The following is a 20,545-nucleotide window of genomic DNA, read 5'->3' as shown; positions in this document are numbered from 1 at the left end:
CTTGAGTGAAAGATCAAAAGAAAGCTTTACAGTTCCTCCAACAATTCGACAACATCTATGCTTTGGGGAACTATACAGAAGAATCAAAGATTCCTCAAGCAGCGAGATTTCGTAAAGATGATGCTATGCAATGGTGGAGTTCAATCACGACACAACCACATGCTCCACGGACATGGCAAGCTTTCAAGACAATTTTTGCACATAATTATATGACTTTCCTATTTGAAGTCCATATTTTGTCAGAATGAGGCAACTTGAAAATGCTTGCCATAGAGAACATGGAAGACTATAACCCAAGGTTTCTCGACATCTATCTTCCGATGTCTTTCTTCAAGTTGATTCCCTTGGAGGACCACTACGAGCAATACACAATTGGCCTGCCATCACCATTACAAGAGTATTGTCTCTCTAAACAAGAGTACTGTCTCTTAAACAAGTATCCACAATGCAAGAGCTTATGGACCATGACACAGTTGGCTACAAACTTATGAAAGGAAAGCTCGAGTTTACTACAGAAGCAACTCTAGCAAACAATCAGAACTCCCAGCAACAACGAACAAATCCTCCGGAATCTCGTGAAAATCAACCTCAAAGGCCTCGTTTGACACAACGTCAACGAGAAACCCTGTTACAAGAAGACAGATTCTTTGAATGTTTTCAAACCGGGCATACCTTCAATAATGTCCTCAAAGAGCCTCGATCTCTTTAGAGAAACCTCCTGGTTCAACACAAGATAGATCCCCAAGACCACCTCCGATTAAGAGAGCTAGACCTGCTATTGGACTAGTACCTGATATTTATGGCCTAAACCTCGAAAGTTCAAATGAATAGTGTCGAGCCTATGGCAAAGTCAACGGCTTGAAAACCCTCATCTTCTTTGACCCCAGAGCTACCAAAAACTTCATCCATCCATAATTCCTCTGGCAAATGGATTTTGACTACGATGCACAGGGTGGAGAACTTGAAGCCGATCTAGCCACAGGGCAAACCTAGAAAGTGGTACCGCTCATTGGTGCTCTTCCAATGACCATCCACGGTATCACGTGACATCCAACCCTATGTGTTCGTGGACAAGCTACAGCACGACAAGGGTTCAATCAGTCTAGTCAGTCTAGCTTAGGAAGTGTTCTGGCACTTTTGTGAGTCTGTTCGCAAACCGTGCATGCCCAGGCACTTAGAGTAGATGCATATCCTCTGGTTGCACACAGCATGATCATCAACATTACCATCAGAATCCAACAAAATCCATCAGGAGCATTTTCCAATGCATTAAACCTATTTTTCCTATTTTTGACATTTCTCACTTATTATTTTAAGTGACTTCTGTTGGGAATTGAGTAGGGCAATTTGGGTAAGATAATATATAAGCAAACCTAGGCTAGCACTAATTGGCAAAAGAAACCAAGAGAGCACAAGGCAACCTTGCAGTAGGCCCTCAAGGTGGATCCTCACAAGAACCCCAACGTTTTCCTTCAAGCAAAAACGCCAACACCCATCAGCGTTTTCAGTTTGCCTGGCGTTTTCATCAGTGTTTCCAGTCAAGGTCTGCAGCAACAAACTCAGCACATAGAGCTTGTTCTCTCCAGTGCTGCCTAGCGTTTTTGGAGGAGCCTAACACCAGCGTTTTTGGACAACAAGTGTCAGCCTAAAACAAGCGTTTTTGACAGCAGATTTCAGCCTTATAGCGCTTTTGGACAGCAGCAGCAGATCAGGTTTTTCAGCAGCCATAAGGGACCATCAGATCAGCGTTTTTCAGCGATAGCCTCAGCCAAAACAGCGGCTACTTTATACCATTTTCAGCCGAAGAAGAAGACAAGTTGTCGCCGTCGACATCGTCCTAGTTGCCATTGCATCGTAGTCTTCAAGTTCATCAAAGTTGTACGAATTTGTGCAATCAATAGTAGACCACTCTCGCCATCGAGAGTGGGGCCTTTGGAGGAGGGTTTTACAACGCCTCGGGTGTCGTATTCTCTTCTCTCTCTAACTCTCAGTCTCATACACCTTCACGCACAGTGTCCATTCACTTTGTTCGTGTTCACTGCACTCTCTCATTAAGAACGGAAGGCTCTCCCTTCCATAAGTAAAAGGAACCTTGAGCACAGTTCGGAGCACTCATCTTGGGCAAAGTTCATCATTCATTCCGCTGCACATTACTCTCATTAAGAACGGAAGGCTCTCCCTTCCATAAGTAAAAGGAACCTTGAGCACAGTTCGGAGCACTCATCTTGAGCAAAGTTCATCATTCATTCCGCTGCACATTACATTGGTATCAGAGCTTTGGCAGTGTTCTGTATCACTCAAGGAAAGAACCACAGAATTTCTTTTTTCTTGTTGTGGTCGCACTAACCCAAGTTCACTTGGGCGTGTCGATTCCTAATCGTGTTTTTGAAGAGTGACATGAATCCTAGGAAAGAAGGGCTTGTCTAGCCTCCCCTTGTGCCTCTTTTCACTCATTGAGAGCGGACCGTGCACTTAGCGGCCGACCAATCGACGTGAGGTGGGAAAAAGCAACCTTGGTGTGAGCACAAGGCCGCCAAGGGGTGTCGGTGCACCCGCGGAAAAGAGCAGAAGTTGGGTGAAGAGAAGATCCTTCTCTAACACGGATTGCAAGCGAAAGAAGACCCTCAAGAACCCAAGTTCCTCGTGAACTTAAGAACCAAAGATCACAGTGCATGGTCGTCACCCGAAGCGGAATGGATACTTCGCGTGGAAGTGATGGGCATGAAAGTAGTGAAGAAGAATTTCCACCATGGAGGTTTTCCTGACCCTCCCTCTACGCCATCTACGCCCGGGATTGCACCAAATCCTATGGAGGCCTTGGTCAAATCAGTGATGGGCATGATGGCACGACAAGAAGCAACTCGCATTGCCTTGGACGCGAGCGCGATGAACGAAAAGAAAGAAAAGCACAAAAAAAGGAGGAAGCCGAAGCAAGGCGAGCGGCCTTGGAGGCCGATCGGGAGGTTCAGCGGGACCTCCGCACTTAAGAATTGGTTTGACAGGTTCTTGCCTCGAAGTCTGAACCAACCAAAGATGTTGGTAGTTCCTCTAGTGGTGCAAGCCGCAATTCGGACTCCAACAACCCAGTCACAGAGAAGTTGACTTTCAGTAAGTATGATGGTAAGATGGATGCTACGGTTATTCATTCTTGATTGCATCAATTTAATGCTTATTTTGCGACAACTAAGAAGACACGAAATAGCAAGGTTTTGACCGCAACTATGTATCTTGCCGATGATGCCATCAATTGGTACCACGCATAGCAAGAGGCACAGTTAGCCGCGCACCTAGAGGAAGCCGACGAATTCACACCCCTTTCCTTCAATTGGGTTGATATCCAAGACGAGCTCAAGGAGCGGTTTATGCCACCTCAATACCTCGCACGATTGGCGCGCTCTCAAGCAAAATGGTATGCCAGTTATGTCTTTCTCTAATCGTGTTTTGCAGCTCGGCACTCAATTACGCAAGTCGGATGCGGAGCGCAAGGAGCCATTCCTTTATGGATTGGACGAGTATATCAAGTTTGATGTGGAGGAACTTGATCCAATCAATCTCAACAAGGCGGTAGTGATTGCTCTCGCACAAGAGATGAAGAACAACAAGGGAAAGCCTAAGGAAAACAAGACTTCTCGAGGAACCCCTCAGAATTCTCATAACACGCAGAATGGTAAGAATGATAACTCTTCTAGCCCATCTTCCTCTAATTCTTCGGAAAAGAACTCTAACAATGAATATAAGGGTAAAGCTAAAGCACCTGCAAAACCTAAGCTCACCCCGGATGAAAAAGTTGCACAAGGAATTATAGGAGGATACATCAAGGCTGAAGAACAAGTGATTTATGCTAAGGAAGGTAGATGTTATCAATGTCACGTCAAGGGTCACATTAAGAAGGCTTGTCCTAAGACAGCCCCACCAAAAGAACCAAAGGCACCCACAGCAACCACAAGCACCTTAATGAACCAAGCTGAATCTTCTCATATCTCTGACACACACATTGATGAGTCTCTCATGAAGTGTTATGGTCATGTAAAGGGTCAGCATTTTATCATATTGTTTGATCCAGGCAGTATACATGATGTGATTAGTGCCTCTCTTGTTGAGAGAGCCCGCCTAGAGGTTAGTCAAAAATCTCCTCTCGAGGTTTCTGGCTTCACTCCTTGTATGGACTCTCTCATCACGAAAGAGTGCCTTGATGTGATGTTTACAGTTCAACAAGCTGCTTTCCATAGGAAATTTATTGTGTCTCCTCTTTCAGGATGTGATATGCTTTTGGGAATAAGATGGTTTCGTGAGCATAACCCTCTCATTGATTGGGAGGCTAACACTCACATTAAATGCCAAAACTGACTCCCCCATCATCATTCATGTTGAGGAGGGTTTGCATTCTTTGCCACTCATTTCTCATGTACAGGTAAAGCGTGAATTACGACGAGGAGCACAAGCGGCATTCATCTATGCTGCTCCAGTTTCCCAGAGCATTCAGGCTCCAGCTAAGTATTTAGATTTGTTTACCAAGTTTAAACATCTCTTTTTGCAGGATTATCTTCCACCTCGTCTCCCACCCGAGCGGCCAGAGGACCATCGCATCGAGCTTATGGAGGGGGCACAGCCTGTCAGTAAGACTCCCTATCGTTTGAACAAGACACGGGAGGAAGACTTAGAGCGACAACTCACGGAGTTGGTGGCTAGAGGATTCATACGTCCTAGTGTAAGTCCTTTTGCTGCTCCTATTTTGTTTGTTCGCAAGAAAAATGGTTCGTCTCGTTTGTGTGTTGATTACAGGGCATTGAACAAGATGACTGTCAAGAACAAGTTTCCGATGCCTCGCATTGAGTATATCCTTGATAGGCTCAATGGGGCAAAGGTTTTCAGCAAGGTCTATCTCAAGAGTGGATACCATTAGGTACGGGTATTCAAAGGCGTCATCTTCAAAACCGCTTTTCGCACCAAGCGAGGGCAATGGGAGTATATTGTTATGCCTTTTGGATTGACAGGTGCCGTGGGTACATTTAATCGTCTCATGGTAGGTCGTTTCGGAGATATGGTCGGTATATGTGTGTTCATCTTTGTAAGGTGCAGCGAATGATTGTTTGCGCTTTGCTCAAGATGAGTGCTCCGAATTGTGCTCAAGGTTCCTTTTTGTTCTTATGGAAGGTAGAGCCTTCCGTTGTTAATGAGAGAGTGCAATGATTACAAACAAAGTGAATGGACACTGTGCGTACAAGTGAATGAGACTGAGAGATAGAGAGAGAAGAGAGATGCGACACCAGAGACGTAAAACCCTCCTCCGAAGGCCCCACTCTCGTCGGTGAGAGTGGTCTACTTATGATTGCACAATCTGGTACAAACGATATACATGAGACTGATGCAAGTCTAGGCTATGTCGACGACGACGACGGGGATGACGAGACCGACACTAGAACTGAAATCTGCAATCCTTTACCTGCTGTCCAAAAACGCTATGGGATGAAATCTGCGGCTAGTCCAAAAACGTTGATTTTGGGGGCTGTTTCTGTAGGTCTTTGTCGCTGAAATTCTGCAGGTTTAGGGCTGAAAACTGAGGTTCTTAAGGCTGAAAACTGATGGTCTATCTGGGCTAAATCTGCTACTTCTTTATCGGCTGAATCTGCTACTCTTCTATTGCTGAAAATCGTTGCATGTTGAATCTGCAAAGGCTGAAGTTGGGACCAAAAACGCTAGAGGCTGAAGTTCCCAAAAACACTAGGGAAGGTCTTCTGCTGGCGAGGATGATGATGCAAAAACGCTAGGCACTGGGGCTTGCTACTGGCGATGGTGTGCTGGTGCAAAAACGCCAGGCAATGGCTGATGTAGAAACGCTAGGATGGGGGGGATCTGCTGCTTGGAGGGAATCCACCAAGGCTTGGTCTTGCTGAGAAGTTGCCTGCTGAGCTTGGCTCCTGTTGTCTCTTCTGCCATTTAGTGCTAGTTTAGGTTTGCTTATATACAAACTTAGCAAAATTGCCCTACCTACTTTCCAACAAAAGTCACTTAAAAATAATAAGTGAAAAATGTCAAAAATAGGGAAAATAGGCTAAATGCACTGGAAAATAGGCTAAATGCACTGAAAATCCCCCTGAAGGATTCTGATGGGAATGCTTATGATCATGATGTGTGCAACCAGAGGATATGCAACTACACTAAGTGATTGGGCATGAACGGTCTACGAATAGACTCACAAAAGTGCTAGATCACTTCTAATCTAGACTGATTGGACTGACTGAACCCTGATCATGTTGTAGCTTGTCCACGGACACATAGGGTTGGATGTGTCACGTGACATCTCCTCCTTTTCAAAGTGAGGTACTGGGACCGAACTGTATGGAGTCGAGGGAGATCGCCAACAACATCCGGAATCCTCGAAAGGACTCTTCGCCGACCCACTCTGAGGTGTGGATCGTGTGATACTTGAACTTCATAAAGGTCTGCAACGCTTGCTTCTTTGGGCCGCGCCGAAAGCGACACAAAGTCTTCTGTGGCTCCTTCAATGCTTCAACTTCGTCGAGAGTCATGCTTCTTTCTTCTTCAAGAATCTCCATGGCTGAAAATTCCTGAAACCATTTCCAACACAAAACCATAAGCATACCCATTCCATGTAAAGTGAATGCAAAAAATCTTGTCTTTCTCAAAGACTGTGCATGCAATGTAGATGAACAAAGAGACGGAGTGCTAACCCATTCACCACACACATGCAAACAATGAGATCGAATCTTTCTCTTACGATCTAGAGAAATCAGCTGTGGCAATTCACAACGGAAATGCCCATGCTTGGTGCTCATACTTTCATGTGCTTGTTCTACGAGTGTGTCATGCCAAGGAAGAGACAGGGAATGTGACTTCCTTGAATGCATACTTTTCACCTTTTCATGAAAAATCCGCATACATTTGTGCTCATCCATGAGTGAAACATGCTCAACATACAATATGGCATGCCTAGGCAAAGGGATCACATAAAGACGCTGACTAAAATACAAGAAACGATCACGAATGAAACACTCGTACAATGCGTGCGTATCATTTCATGCGAACACATAATACTTCCTGTGAGGGTTCTTTGGACCTAGGCTCGAGAGCCAAGATCGGTTCTTCCTGAGGGGGTTCTTTGGACCTAGGCTCGAGAGCCAAGATCGATTCTTCGTGATTGATCGAATCTGCAATGAGGTTAGATTCACTAGAGAAAGTATCAACTAACACATCATCCTTCTTGTGAACAATCACATCTTCTTCATGCAACTCATCATGCTTGTGAGAAATCACATCTTGATCATGCAAGTCATCATGCTTGTGAGAAATCACATCTTGATCATGCAAATCATCATGCTCATCCTTATCATCCAAATCATTATGCAAATCATTGTCATTCAAATCATCATGCTCATCATTTTCAATCAACTCATCATGCTTCTCATAATCATGCAAATCCTGTGTGTCATGCTTTGGAGAAGAAGAGACTGAAAGAGTCTCCTTTCCCCAAATCTCTTGCATCTGTGCCTGAACTTGAGAAAAGAGTCGCTAGAACTCTTGTTGTGTCGGTCGCTCTGTTCTTGTCTTGCTTTGGCTTCCTTTCTTTCTGCTTCTCTTTCTGCTCTTCTTTCTGCGTGTCTGCGTTCCATTTCTGCCATTCTTTCTGCATATTTTGCTTCGCGTTCTAACTTCCTTTTCATAAACATCTGCTCCAACTCCTCCAAAGGAGTTAGTGCAATCCTTGTCGTAGATGGGGAAGAGGGAGGGTCGGAAAAACCTCCTGGTGGGGAAAATTCTTCTTCGCCTCTCTCATGCTCATCACCTCCAAGCGAAGTATCCATTCCGCTTCGAGTGATGACCATCCATTGAAGTAGGGGGTTCTTGTGGGTTCTTGGGGTCTTCGGTTCTTAAGTTCACGAAGAACTTGGGTTCTTGGGGGTCTTGGTTCTTGGGGTTCTTGAGTTCTTGAGGTTCTTGCGGGTCTTGAGGTTCTTGAGGTTCTTCTTTCGCTTGCAATCTGTGTTAGAGAAGGATCTTCTCTTCACTCGAGTTCTACTCTTTTCCGCGGGCGCACCCCTTGGCGGTCTTGCGCTCACACCAAGGTTGCTTTTTCCCACCTCACGTCGATTGGCCGGCTGCTAAGTGCACGGTCCGCTCTCAATGAGTGAAAAGAGACAAGGGAAGGCTGGACAAGCCCTTCTTTCTTGGGATTCCTGTCACTCTTCAAAAACACGATTAGAGATCGACACGTCCAAGTGAACTTGGGTTCGTGCGACCGCAACAAGCAAAAAAAATTCTTGTGATTCTTGTGGTTCTTCCCTTGAGTGATACAGAACACTGCCAAAGCTCTGATACCAATGTAAGGTGCAACGGAATGATTGTTTGCGCTTTGCTCAAGATGAGTGCTCCGAACTGTGCTCAAGGTTCCTTTTTGTTCTTATGGAAGGTAGAGCCTTCCATCCTTAATGAGAAAGTGCAATGATTACAAACAAAGTGAATGGGCACTGTGCGTGCAAGTGAATGAGACTGAGAGAGAGAAGAGAGATACGACACCAGAGACGTAAAACCCTCCTCCGAAGGCCCCACTCTCCTCGGTGAGAGTGGTCTACTTATGATTGCACAACCTGGTACAAACGGTATGCATGAGACTGATGCAAGTCTAGGCTATATCGACAACGACGACGGGGATGACGAGACCGACACTAGGGCTGAAATCTGCAATCCTTTATCTGCTGTCCAAAAACGCTACGGGCTGAAATCTGCGGCTAGTCCAAAAACGCTGAATTTGGGGGCTGTTTCTGAAGGTCTTTGTCGCTGAAATTCTGCATATTTAGGGCTGAAAACTGAGGTTCTTAAGGCTGAAAACTGATGGTCTATCCGGGCTAAATCTGCTACTTCTTTATGGGCTAAATCTGCTACTCTTCTATTGCTGAAAATCGATGCATGTTGAATCTGCAAAGGCTGAAGTTGGGACCAAAAATGCTAGAGGCTGAAGTTCCCAAAAACACTAGGGAAGGTCTTCTGCTGGCGAGGATGCTGATGCAAAAACGCTAGGCACTGGGGCTTGCTGGCGATGGTGTGCTGGTGCAAAGACGCCAAGCAATGGTTGATGAAGAAACGCTAGGATGGGGGGGATCTGCTGCTTTAAGGGAATCCACCAAGGCTTGGTCTTGCTCAGAAGTTGCCTGCTGAGCTTGGCTCCTGTTGCCTCTTCTACCATTTAGTGCTAGTTTAGGTTTGCTTATATACAAACTTGACAAAATTGCTCTATCTACTTTCCAACAAAAGTCACTTAAAATATTAAGTGAAAAATGTCAAAAATAGGGAAAATAGGCTAAATGCACTGGAAAATTCCCCTGAAGGATTCTGATGGGAATGCTTATGATCATGTTGTGTTCAACCAGAGGATATGCATCTACACTAAGTCATGCACGGTCTACAAATAGACTCACAAAAGTGCCAGATCACTTCTAATCTAGACTGACTGGACTGACTGAACCTTGGTCATGCTGTAGCTTGTCCACGGACACATAGGGTTGGATGTGTCATGTGACAATCTTTTTGGATGATATTCTCATTTTTTCTGCATCGTGGGAACAACATGAAAGGGATGTCGAAAGGGTACTAACACGTTTGGTTGAGTGTCAGTTATACATTGCAGCTAAGAAGTTTGAATTTTTTCTTACTGAAGTCACTTATCTGGGTTATATCATTTCTGCAGAAGGCGTCGAGCTAGATCCCGCGAAGGTGGAACAGGTTCGTAATTGGGATTTGCCTAAAACTACATATGATGTGCGTTCTTTTCTTGGTTTATGTCAAGCATATAGTTCGCACATAGAGAATTTTGCACGCATTGCTGCACCTATGACTGATGTTTTGAAAAGGGTAAAGACTCGCCATCAGCGCGTAGACTTGCCTGAAGCAGCCATTGAGGCTTTCGCAGCTCTCAAGGTTGCGGTGACAGAAGCACCTTGTCTTATCCTTGCCTCTTGCGATGATCCCTTTGAGGTATGGACGGATGCGAGCAATGTCGCCATAGACGCTGTGCTTCAACAACATGGTCGTCCAGTAGCTTTCCTTAGCCGGAAACTCAATAGTGCAGAAAAGAATTATTCAGTTTATGATAAAGAACTTTTTTCTATCATTCACTCTCTTAAGCATTGGAAGCATTTTCTTTATGGTAGAGAGTTTACAGTTCGCACAGATCATCAAGCCCTCAAGTGGCTCCAGTCTATGCCTAGTGCACATTGCAGTGATCGCCAAGCACGGTGGTCACAATTTTTTGAGCAATTTGGAGGTTTGATTGAGTATGTGCCTGGAAAAGCTAACCCTGTTGCAGATGTGTTGAGTCGCAAAGGACAGATTTTGGCTCTTGAGTCAAGATCCACATTTTCTATTCAGGGTGTGTCTTTCGACAGCATGAAGGATCAGTATGCGGATTCCGAGTTTGGTAAGCATTGGTTGCAGGCTCTTGCTTCCCAAGGGCCAAGCAACTATCTCATTCGTGATGGTTTGTTGTATTTTCGTCAACGTTTATGTGTGTTGCCCTCTCTCAAGCCAACCATATTGCATGATGCACATGATTCTCTCATGGGTGGACACAGGGGAATGAACACCACTTTGAAAAAAATAGAAAGATTCTTTTATTGGCCTAAAATGCGAAAGGATGTGTTTCGTTATCACACAGTGCACTATTGTCAAAAGGTAAAAGCTCCTCAGGGTAAGCAGCAAGGCCTCTTGCTTCCACCGCCTATTCCCAATGGACCTTTTCAACATATTTCCATAGATTTTGTAACTAACCTGCCACCAAGTTTGCATTCAAGGAACACTCAATGTTTAACAATTGTTGATCGTTTCAGCAAGTTTTGCATGCTGATTCCTTGTAAAGCCACAGTCACTGCACAAGATATAGCACGGTTGTTCATTAAGCATTGGTACCCCCTCTGTGGTTTGCCAAAATCAATTGTTTCATATAGGAATGTTAAGTTCACGTCCAATTTTTAGCGCGCACTCTTTGAAAATTTTGACACTAAGTTTAATTTTCATCGGCTTTTCATCCACAATCAGATGGTCAGACAGAGATTTACAATCAATTGGCTTTTCATGTTTTAAAGTCATATGTGCATGATCAGCAGTCTCAGTGGGAGGAGCTCTATCTCCCATTGGTTCAGGCTATTTTGAATGACTCTTTTTCTTCTGCCATTGGTCGAACTCTGTATGAGGCAGCTTTTGGCCGTCGGTTCCAGTCACTTTTGACTCGCTCGGTCAGTCAAATGCTTAATGCCAATGCTAAAAGTCAGTCATTGGATGAGATTTCTGAGAGTGTGAAGCTTCGGCTAAGCAAGGCTCAAGAATCTTATTCACGGCAGGCTAATAAGCATCGTCAAGATGTTTCAATCAAGGAAGGAAATTGAGTGTATTTAAGAATCATCTTAAGCAAGTTGGAAAGAAATGTCCCAAGTTGTCTTTTCGAATGTATGGTCCATTTCACGTCATTAAAAAGACAAATGAGGTTTCAATTGAAATTGCAGTTGCCTAACTCATGGTCAATGCACAACGTTTTCCATGTTTCTTGGTTGAAAGTGTTTCAGGGAACACCTCCAAAGGACATTTCGGAAGAAGAAGAACCAGAGATTATCAATGAAGCTGAAGTCATGGAGACGGAGCAAGTGTTGTTGCTTCGGTTTCGACATGGTTCAAAGAAGCAAGTGAGACAATACTTTTTGAAGTTCAAGGATCGAAGGACCACGAAGCGGTGTGGGTCGACGAAGAGTTTTTCAAGGATTATCCAGAGTTGTTGGTAGACTACAAGGAAGCCATGCAGCTCGGTACCAGTACCTCACTTTAAAAAGGAGGGGATGTCACGTGACACATCCAACCCTATGTGTCCGTGGGCAAGCTACAGCACGACAAGGGTTCAGTCAGTCCAGTCAGTCTAGCTTAGGAAGTGTTCTGGCACTTTTGTGAGTCTGTTCGCAGACCGTGCATGCCCAAGCACTTAGAGTAGATGCATATCCTTTGGTTGCACACAGCATGATCATCAGCATTACCATCAGAATCCAACAGGATCCATCTGGAGCATTTTCCAGTGCATTAAACCTATTTTCCCTATTTTTGACATTTTTCACTTATTATTTTAAGTGACTTTTGTTGGGAACTCAGTAGGGCAATTTGGATAAGATAATATATAAGCAAACCTAGGCTAGCACTAATTGGCAGAAGAAACCAAGAGAGCACAAGGCAACCTTGCAGCAGGCCCTCAAGGTGGATCCTCACAAGAACCCCAGTGTTTTCCTTCAAGCAAAAACGCCAACACCCATCAGCGTTTTCAGTTTGCCTGGCGTTTTCATCAGCGTTTCCAGTCAAGGACTTCAGCAACAAACTCGGCACATAGCGCTTGTTCTCTCCAGTGCTGCCTAAGGTTTTTGGAGGAGCCTAACACCAGCCTTTTTGGACAGCAAGTGTCAGCCTAAAACCAGCATTTTGGACAGCCTAAAACCAGCGTTTTTGACAGCAAATTTCAGCCTTATAGCACTTTTGGACAGCAGCAGCAGATCAAGTTTTTCAGCACCAGCAGATCAGCGTTTTTCAGCGATAGCCTTCAGCCAAAACAGCGGCTACTTCAACACCATTTTCAGCCGAAGAAGAAGACAAGTCGTCGCCGTCGACATCGTCCTAGTTGCCATTGCATCATAGTCTTCAAGTGCATCGGAGTTGTACGAATTTGTGCAATCAATAGTAGACCACTCTCACCATCGAGAGTGGGGCCTTCGGAGGAGGGTTTTACAATGTCTCTGGTGTCGTATTCTCTTCTCTCTCTCTCTTAGTCTCATACACCTTCGCGCACAATGTCCATTCACTTTGTTCGTGTTCACTGCACTCTCTCATTAAGAACGGAAGGCTCTCCCTTCCATAAGTAAAAGGAACCTTGAGCACAATTCGGAGCACTCATCTTTAGCAAAGTTCATCATTCATTCCGTTGCACATTACACAGGGATACAAAGGAAAAGCCGATTTCCACATCATGAAGTTGGGCAACTGCGACGTTCTCTTGCACACTCTAGATCCAGAACCATACCATTACATTGATGCAAAAGGACAAGCAAGTCGTCCTCAAAGTTCAGCTGTCCGCACAAAAACCGGAATGAATTTTCTAAATGTATTGTATTTAGATATACGCTTTGAACTTTGTCTAAGAAAGTACTGTTTGGAATTTGTTTGAAATGGATGGTATCTGTTTTAAACATGTCTTGGTGCCGATTTGAGAATTGTTTGAGTCTCATTTCAATACTAATTTCAATGATTTTACTCCCGGGTGGAGTAGTGAGAAATGTTGTTTGATCATGTGTGAACCTCGGGACGACGCAGACCGGGAGTCTGGGGAGCGTTTTGTTGTACGCTGGAAAACCTCTGAACAACGCAGACCGGGTATCTAGGGAGCGTTTAATTGTATGCTCAAAACCTCTTAAGCAACGCGTGTTGCGGTCTTGGGAGCGTTTGGTTGTATCAGTCCTTTGAATTCATGGCCCGGACCTTTTTAGGTTATTTGCAAGGGAGGGACGAGATAGTCGTTGAGTAGCTTTATGCCGTAGACCGTCTGTCTAGGAGGAATGCTCAACGGCTCTGTTCGTTGTCTTGTAACATGCATAAGTGAGAATTTGTGTTGCGTTGTGATGTGCCAACCACTGAATATTCCTAATTGGGTGAGATTGCCTGGGTATGTAATTTTAGTGCATCAAGACACCTATTCAAAATCAACGCAATCTGGGTGTGATGGCTAATTTTGCTATGCTAGAATATCAAGAGCTCATATATGAAATGAGATATACTGTAATAGCGGACGATTACTCTTCTTTCAAGGAAGGATGTCACAAAGTGCTGGCGTGTCAAGCCACCGAAGACTTGAGCGAATTTGCAAATCCCGGATAAGGGGCCTAAACCCTAGAAGCAACAGAAAAAGAAGAGGTTCTCTCACCAGCTCGCAGTTCCTCGTCGAAAAGACCAATCTTTAAAAGAGTTTTACCAACTTGTGGGTACCCCGTCCAATGGGGCCTATAATAAAAATAAAGCAGAACCTACACACAGGAACCCTTTGCGCATACAGATGACGATGTGGCATAATTGTATGAACCTTCTGCGTTTTGCGCTGACAAGCCGCGTGGCACTGTACGGACTACCATGAATTACGTTGGTTGCTGACGTAGCAGATCGTACGGAATTTCCTAATTTTGTGCTACTAGCTTTTTGAAGACCAGATGCTTTTAAATTTAGCTTTTCATGTAATTGCTTTTCAGGGCCAAGGGCCTTTCGATATGTACTAAGGGCTCACACTCTGACATGCTTCTACGTGATGGTGGAGATACGTGACGCCACCGTTGTACTGAGTTGAAGCAATACAAAGAAATATCGAAAAAGACGCCAGGGTTTGGGACCAGTGCTCTCTTGGGATGGAACTCCGCCACTCCCCATTTCCTCTCTCTCTCTCTCTCTCAGTTCAGTTGTTTTCAAGTGCTTAAAGTTGTTTCGTCTGTTCTTTTTTGTTGGCATATGGTGCTCTCCCGCTACAAGCATTGTACAGACAGTCCCGCCTTTTGCGCTACCGGTTGCTAATGTGGCAATGTACGGAATTATTGAATTTGCGTTAGCTTTTTTTTTTTTAGCGCTGACTTTTGGAGACCATATGCTTTAGCCTTTTAGACTGTATGCTTTAGGATGGGCCTAGAGCCTTTAAATACTAAGGGTGGGCTCTCTCTCTGGCATCCTTGCGGCAGCAGATGCGGAGCAGAGCTACCACCATTGTACTAAGTTGAAGCAATATAAAGAAATACCGGAAGGGGCGCCAACGATTGGGACCAATGCTCCGGATGCTACAAAATTTTCAACAGTTTTTGAATTACTTGTTACCCCCTTCGATGCCCCAAGTGGTACCCCCTCCTCCGGCACCAGAAAGTGCAAGAGCCTCTAAACGGCAACCTTCTCAACCGTCCGTTCAGATTAGGGGAGTTTTTAGGAACATAGGGTAGCCATCTGACCTTGATCCAGTGTGATCGCCTCTCCCACTGCCGTTGCCACCACCTTCCCCACCACCATTACCACCTGGGTATAATGGTTGGAGCCCGTATTGATATCCTTACTATCCATATCCAGGGATTGCGCCTAATCAACCAAAGGATTTCAAGGGTGGCGACACGGTAGTCAAATTTTTCACCGTTTTGGGAGTGAAAAATCAGAAGAAAGCCTTGCAATTTCTCCAATCATTCAACAACATCTATGCTTTGGGGAACTACACAGAAGAATCAAGCTATGCAGTGGTGGAAGTCAATCGTGACCCAACCGCATGCTCCAAGTATTTGGTAAGCTTTCAAGACAATTTTTGCACGAATTTATATGACCTCCCTATTTGAAGTCTACATTTTGCTAGAATGGGGCAACTTGAAAATGCTTGCCACGGAGACCATGGAAGATTACAACCAAAGGTTTCTCGACATCTACCATCCAGTGTCTTTCTGTTGCTAAATGGACTATTTCTTATTTTTTTGAGTAATTTCTATTTATTGAAATTAGGATATTTAAATGTGTACACTTGAACCGTAAAGGTTAGGGACTGTAGATCTAATAAAATTGATAAAAGCCATAAAAAACGGACAACTCTGATGTGTCATATGATGGGTGACATTAAGCATCGCAAAGGGTTAGTTCGGTGGGAGAGATTGAGAAGCGGATGTTCTCGATGCGTCACATGATGCGTGACGGGAGCATTGGAAAGGGGATATTCCATTGGTCTGGCAAGAAATCCGAACTAGAAAGGGAGTACACGTAAAGGCGAAAGCACAAGAATAAAGATAGATTCTGAGAAGCTTTTCTTAAAAAAGCGAAATATTTTTAAGTGCTGTCCCACAATGAATCTGAGACCTGGCGGCAAAGTTGGCCACGCAAGAGAGAGAGAGAGAGAGAGAGAGAGAGAGAGTACAATTATTTTTAGCCCAAGGCCAGCGTTGGTCTCTTTTTTAGAGCCTTGCTTTTATTTTAATCATTGGCTACCCACTTATTAAGTGGGTGGCCTGTCATTATTTTTTAAAATCGTGTGATTGATCGTAGCCGTCATGTGTTTTGTAGGATACATCATCAATTGGTCGAAGCAAAGAGACTAATTAACTTGAAAGGGGAAGTAAGCACTCTTGAATTGTGACCAAGTCTTGGGAGCAAAGGGTTTGGCTATAAGGGCACTCCACCATTGTAAGAAAATCGAGAACTCTAGCAAGCTTGGAATCATAAAAAGTTTGATCGTAGTCGTCATGTGTTTTGTAGGATACATCATCAATTGGTCGAGGCAGAGAAACGTGAAACGGGAAGTAAGCACTCTTGAACTGTGACCAAGTCTTGGGAGCACAGGGTTTGGCTATAAGGGCACTCCACAATTATAAGAAAATCAACAACTCTAGCAAGCTTGGAATCTTCTGTGTACTCCCAAGGGCCGATATTAAAACATCAAATTATTGGAAAAACTGCAAAGCTTTAATCTATCATGAACTCCATGGAATGTGTCAAAGGAATCTGCAAAATAGGATTCTCGTTTGGTCATGATGCGGAAAACGCCTCCCAGCAAGAAAATTTGAATAGGAGCAAGAGAAGTACAAATTGGAGGAAGGAAATGTTTGGGTCCAGACTGATCAGCCTTCATAATCCATCTACTTCATTTACGCACAAATTAATGAATATCTTTCTTCTCATATAACGTTTTGGCAACATGTTCCTCTCTCTCTCTCTCTCTCTCTCTCTCTCTCTCTCTCTCTCTCTCTCTCTCTCACACACACACACACACACACACAAGCAAATGAAGGTGCCAACAGAAACAACTGACAACATAAAATCATCTGCCAATCAAATCAGACAAAGGCTCAACCTGGATGTGCAAGACACCTCCATTTTCTGTATATTCCATATAGGCATTATTCTCAGAAAAGCAGGCGCCCTGCCAAGTGGTAGAGTTCTGTTGTTGAGTAGGGCCAACGTTGGATACAAACTGGGGCAGCAGATCCACAGCACTGCTGAAGGTGTTGAGGATAGGCCAAGCCAAATGATGAGGGAGGGCGGGAAGGAGGTCCTTGGGATGAAAAGGGGAGAAAGACCACGTCGCCTGGCAAGCACCCACCCAAATCAGCAGCAACAAAAGCATACCAGACCCACAATGTCCCATCTGCACGTTGCCTGAAAGGGATCGGATTTTCTCTGATAACGTCTTACGCTGAGCACAAGTCCTCCTTCGCCAGGCGAACGAATTTTCCTCTGTGTGCGAGCTACCACTCCATCAAAGTGCCCAATTCAGCAGGCTTCCCATTGTTAAGCTAGTCTAACTTAATACGCCATGCAAAGGCATTGTGCCTAAAACATATTCCCTAGTACGGCACATAGCCGAAACACGTGGATAGACAAGCCATTCCTTTCAAAGCCAACCTGGTTGACCTTTAGCCCTAATGGAGATGGGTAAACGGGTAACCTGTTCGTTTTTGTTAACAGGAATCTAGTAGTATTCTTAGGAAAGCATGTTAAAAGGGAACATGGGTAAAGGCAAAGATAAGGGCGGATTCACAAACGTCCGTGGACAAACTCCCACTATAAAAGTTATCGAATGGCAAAACTCCACATAAGCGGACATTCTTAAATTCATTTGACAAACAAAAGAATGGGCGTTGCGTGGACTGCCACCAACACACGCCCCTCGTGGTTTGTTTTTGGGCGACACCCTCCCCCTCGCCCAAGTGATGGGCACAGCTTGCGAGTGGCTCTACGTGACTCCCGCCAAGAGAATTTTTGAAACACTTGATAAACGAAGCACACCATCATTTCCATCTCGCTATCACACAGAGTCATTGTTGTTGGGTTGAGCTTCCTCCAGGTAATGAACATTAGTTTTTCTGTTTGAATTCTATTGTAGGTTGGAGAGAGAGAGAGAGAGGGGGGGGGGGGGGGGGGGGGGGGGGGGGGGGGGGGAGAGAGAGGGAGGTACACTCTCATCAAGCACCCTTGTCTATTCTGATTCAGTGCATAAAGTGACTGCTTCATATGTGTGTGTGTGTGTGTGTGTGTGTGTGTGTGTCAGAGAGAGAGAGAGAGAGAGAGAGATTGAAGATGGATTCCGCTGAGATTGTGTTGTATAGTGTATGAAGAGGAGCATTGTGTGTTGACAAAGGTTGAAAACATGCATTCAAATAGTGTTGTGTGTCTGTTTTGAAAGAGAGAGAGAGAGAGAGAGAGATGATTGAATTTGATGTATGTTGTGAGAAGTACATGAAGACATGTACATGTTGAGAGGGATGTCGTGCTCCCTATTTTTGAATCTTAATATGGACATGCATTAGATAGATAGATAGATTGGATTATCGTCCACGGAGGTCATATATGACCTATGGGACCAAAAACACAGACATTACAACGATTCATTCTCAGTGTGGGTTGATACATATCAGTTAAGGACTGAGGGTCCATCAAGAGGGTAGGGTAGGAAAAAAGGAGAAAACAAACAAAAACCTAAGGGTCGGTTGTGGGGAGGGTTGGTTTGGGATTTCGAAATTCTTGGATGATCGCTTTGCCACCTCGATAGACTGCCCATTTGCCTTGCTTACGTGCTTCATGCACCTTCTTAAGCTCGTCGCTCGCTTTACTCTTGAGTTGATTCATGGTCAATTCTTCTGCAATCCAAAGCTTGGTTTCTTTGAGAAGGCGGGATTGACGTAGAAACTTTACCCACTCCTCTTTGTGCTTGAAGGTAAGGACACAATGCTCGGGACGTACAAGACGATGTGTGCCATTGATCCAAGCGACATTCTCTGACTCGATGTTGACTGGCTCAATAATATTGTTGAGTTTGATGAGAGAGAGAGAGAGAGAGAGATTGAAGTTGGATTTTGTTGTATATTGTATGAAGATGAGCATTGTGTGATGAACAATGCTTGAAAACATGCATTCAAACAGTGTTGTGTGTGTGTTTTGAGAGAGAGAGAGAGAGAGAGAGAGAGAGAGAGAGAGAGAGAGAGAGAGAGAGAGAGAGATTTTGCTAGTTGAACTCGATGTATGCTAAGAGAAGTACATGAAGACATGGGCATGTTGAGAGGGATGTTATGCTAGCTCTTTTTGAATCTGAGTATGGACATGCATGCATGTGTGTGTGTGTGTGTGAGAGAGAGAGAGAGAGAGAGAGAGACCTTGTCCCTTGCAATGTGAAGAGTGATGGCCATGCAATGATTGTTGGATGCTGAGAACCTTGACAAGGAAGAGGTACACTTCACGGAGCTCAGTCAAGTTTCTTCGATACCCAATTCCTCTTCATTCACTCAATCAGGATTTTTAAATGCCGGATTTGCTCCAATGATGACCTCCACCTCGCACTTGTTCTGGGGTGTGCCGCCTACGCCTACTCCAGCGCAACACCACCACCACCACCACCACACCCAAGAAGCAACAATGGTCGGGAATCCCAAGAGGATGGAGCAGGTAATGTGAAGCGACGAGCTAGAAAAGCTGGGAGTACTCAGGAGATAAGCACGGACGACAATGCAATTGCAGCAAAGCCATCAGCAAAGAGACGGAAAGGCAAGACGACAAAGGTGGATGCAATAGCTGAGGAGGGTGAAGAAGCGAGCATGAAGCGAGAAATGAGAAAGATCATTGGGTGGTCAGTCTTTGCCATTGCGAGGTGCCCTACAGGATGATTTCAACAAGCCTCAAAAACAGGGAAGTGATTTATGGTCCAGGATAGCTAATAGATTGTTAGCCTTGTACTCAGATTTTGACAAGGATAGTGAGGCATGTAGGAAGAAGTGGAGTCGTGTGTATGAATTGTATAAGGCAGACAAGCTCCACAACTCCATTTCTGGAAATGACACACAAAGGGCATGCAAGTGGTATGATATTGTAAACGAGTACATGCATGATCGGGCTCATGTTAAGGTGTATAGTCATGCATCTACTTCAGGGGAGCGAATAGGAGATGTTGGAGCATCACACTCACCAACAACAACACTTGAAGGAAAGGATGGAAACGAATTAGCATCAACCACCATCGGCTCGACGAGCGGTCCTCAAGTAAAGGTGCGCGGTGGAAGAAAGGATGCACAAATGGAAAAATTTATTGCCCAGGTTAAGGAGAATGATCGCGGCATCTTGGCGTTTTTGCAAGAGTCTGCCTCCAAACGTGAGGCTTTGCTATCTGCACAGCAAATGCAACGGAGTCTCGAAGTTTGGATATTTTGGAGGGTTTGAGTGCTGCCATGATTCAATACATGCGAAAGTGAGGATAATGTGGAGTCTAAATGCTGATGTAATTGTATCTATTGTTTGCAAGGGAAGAAAGACAAAATTGGAAAGTTGTAATTGTTTGCTGGTATTAAACTTTTTTTGTGGATAGACGAAGTTATCAACTGGTTTTTTATTTTGTTATGAGTCAATCTCTTTGGTTAAATTTTCATGTGCATTTCAACTCTAGTGTGTTGTTTTTAAAGATGGTAGTACGTGATGTTGTTTTATACCTTGTTGTGTTTACTTTTTCAGCCCTTGAAATGGACGT

At 44.4% G+C, this 20,545-nt stretch overlaps 1 protein-coding gene across 1 annotated transcript in view; it reads right to left on the bottom strand.

Annotated features, from left to right (window-relative positions):
• LOC147420528 (uncharacterized) overlaps nt 1–17,422 on the bottom strand; it is a 92,441-nt gene extending 75,019 nt beyond the window's left edge. The window contains exon 1 of the mRNA XM_086503986.1: nt 16,886–17,422. Within this exon, the coding sequence (XP_086360112.1) occupies nt 16,886–17,179 (294 nt within the window). The 5' untranslated portion in view covers nt 17,180–17,422. The remainder of the gene's footprint in view (nt 1–16,885) is intronic.
• Between the last annotated feature and the right edge of the window lie 3,123 nt (nt 17,423–20,545).

This window comes from Adiantum capillus-veneris, chromosome 28, assembly GCF_014529385.1.
Source record: "Adiantum capillus-veneris isolate H3 chromosome 28, ASM1452938v2, whole genome shotgun sequence".
NCBI lineage: Eukaryota > Viridiplantae > Streptophyta > Polypodiopsida > Polypodiales > Pteridaceae > Adiantum > Adiantum capillus-veneris.
This window is presented reverse-complemented; position numbering and strand designations above follow the sequence as displayed.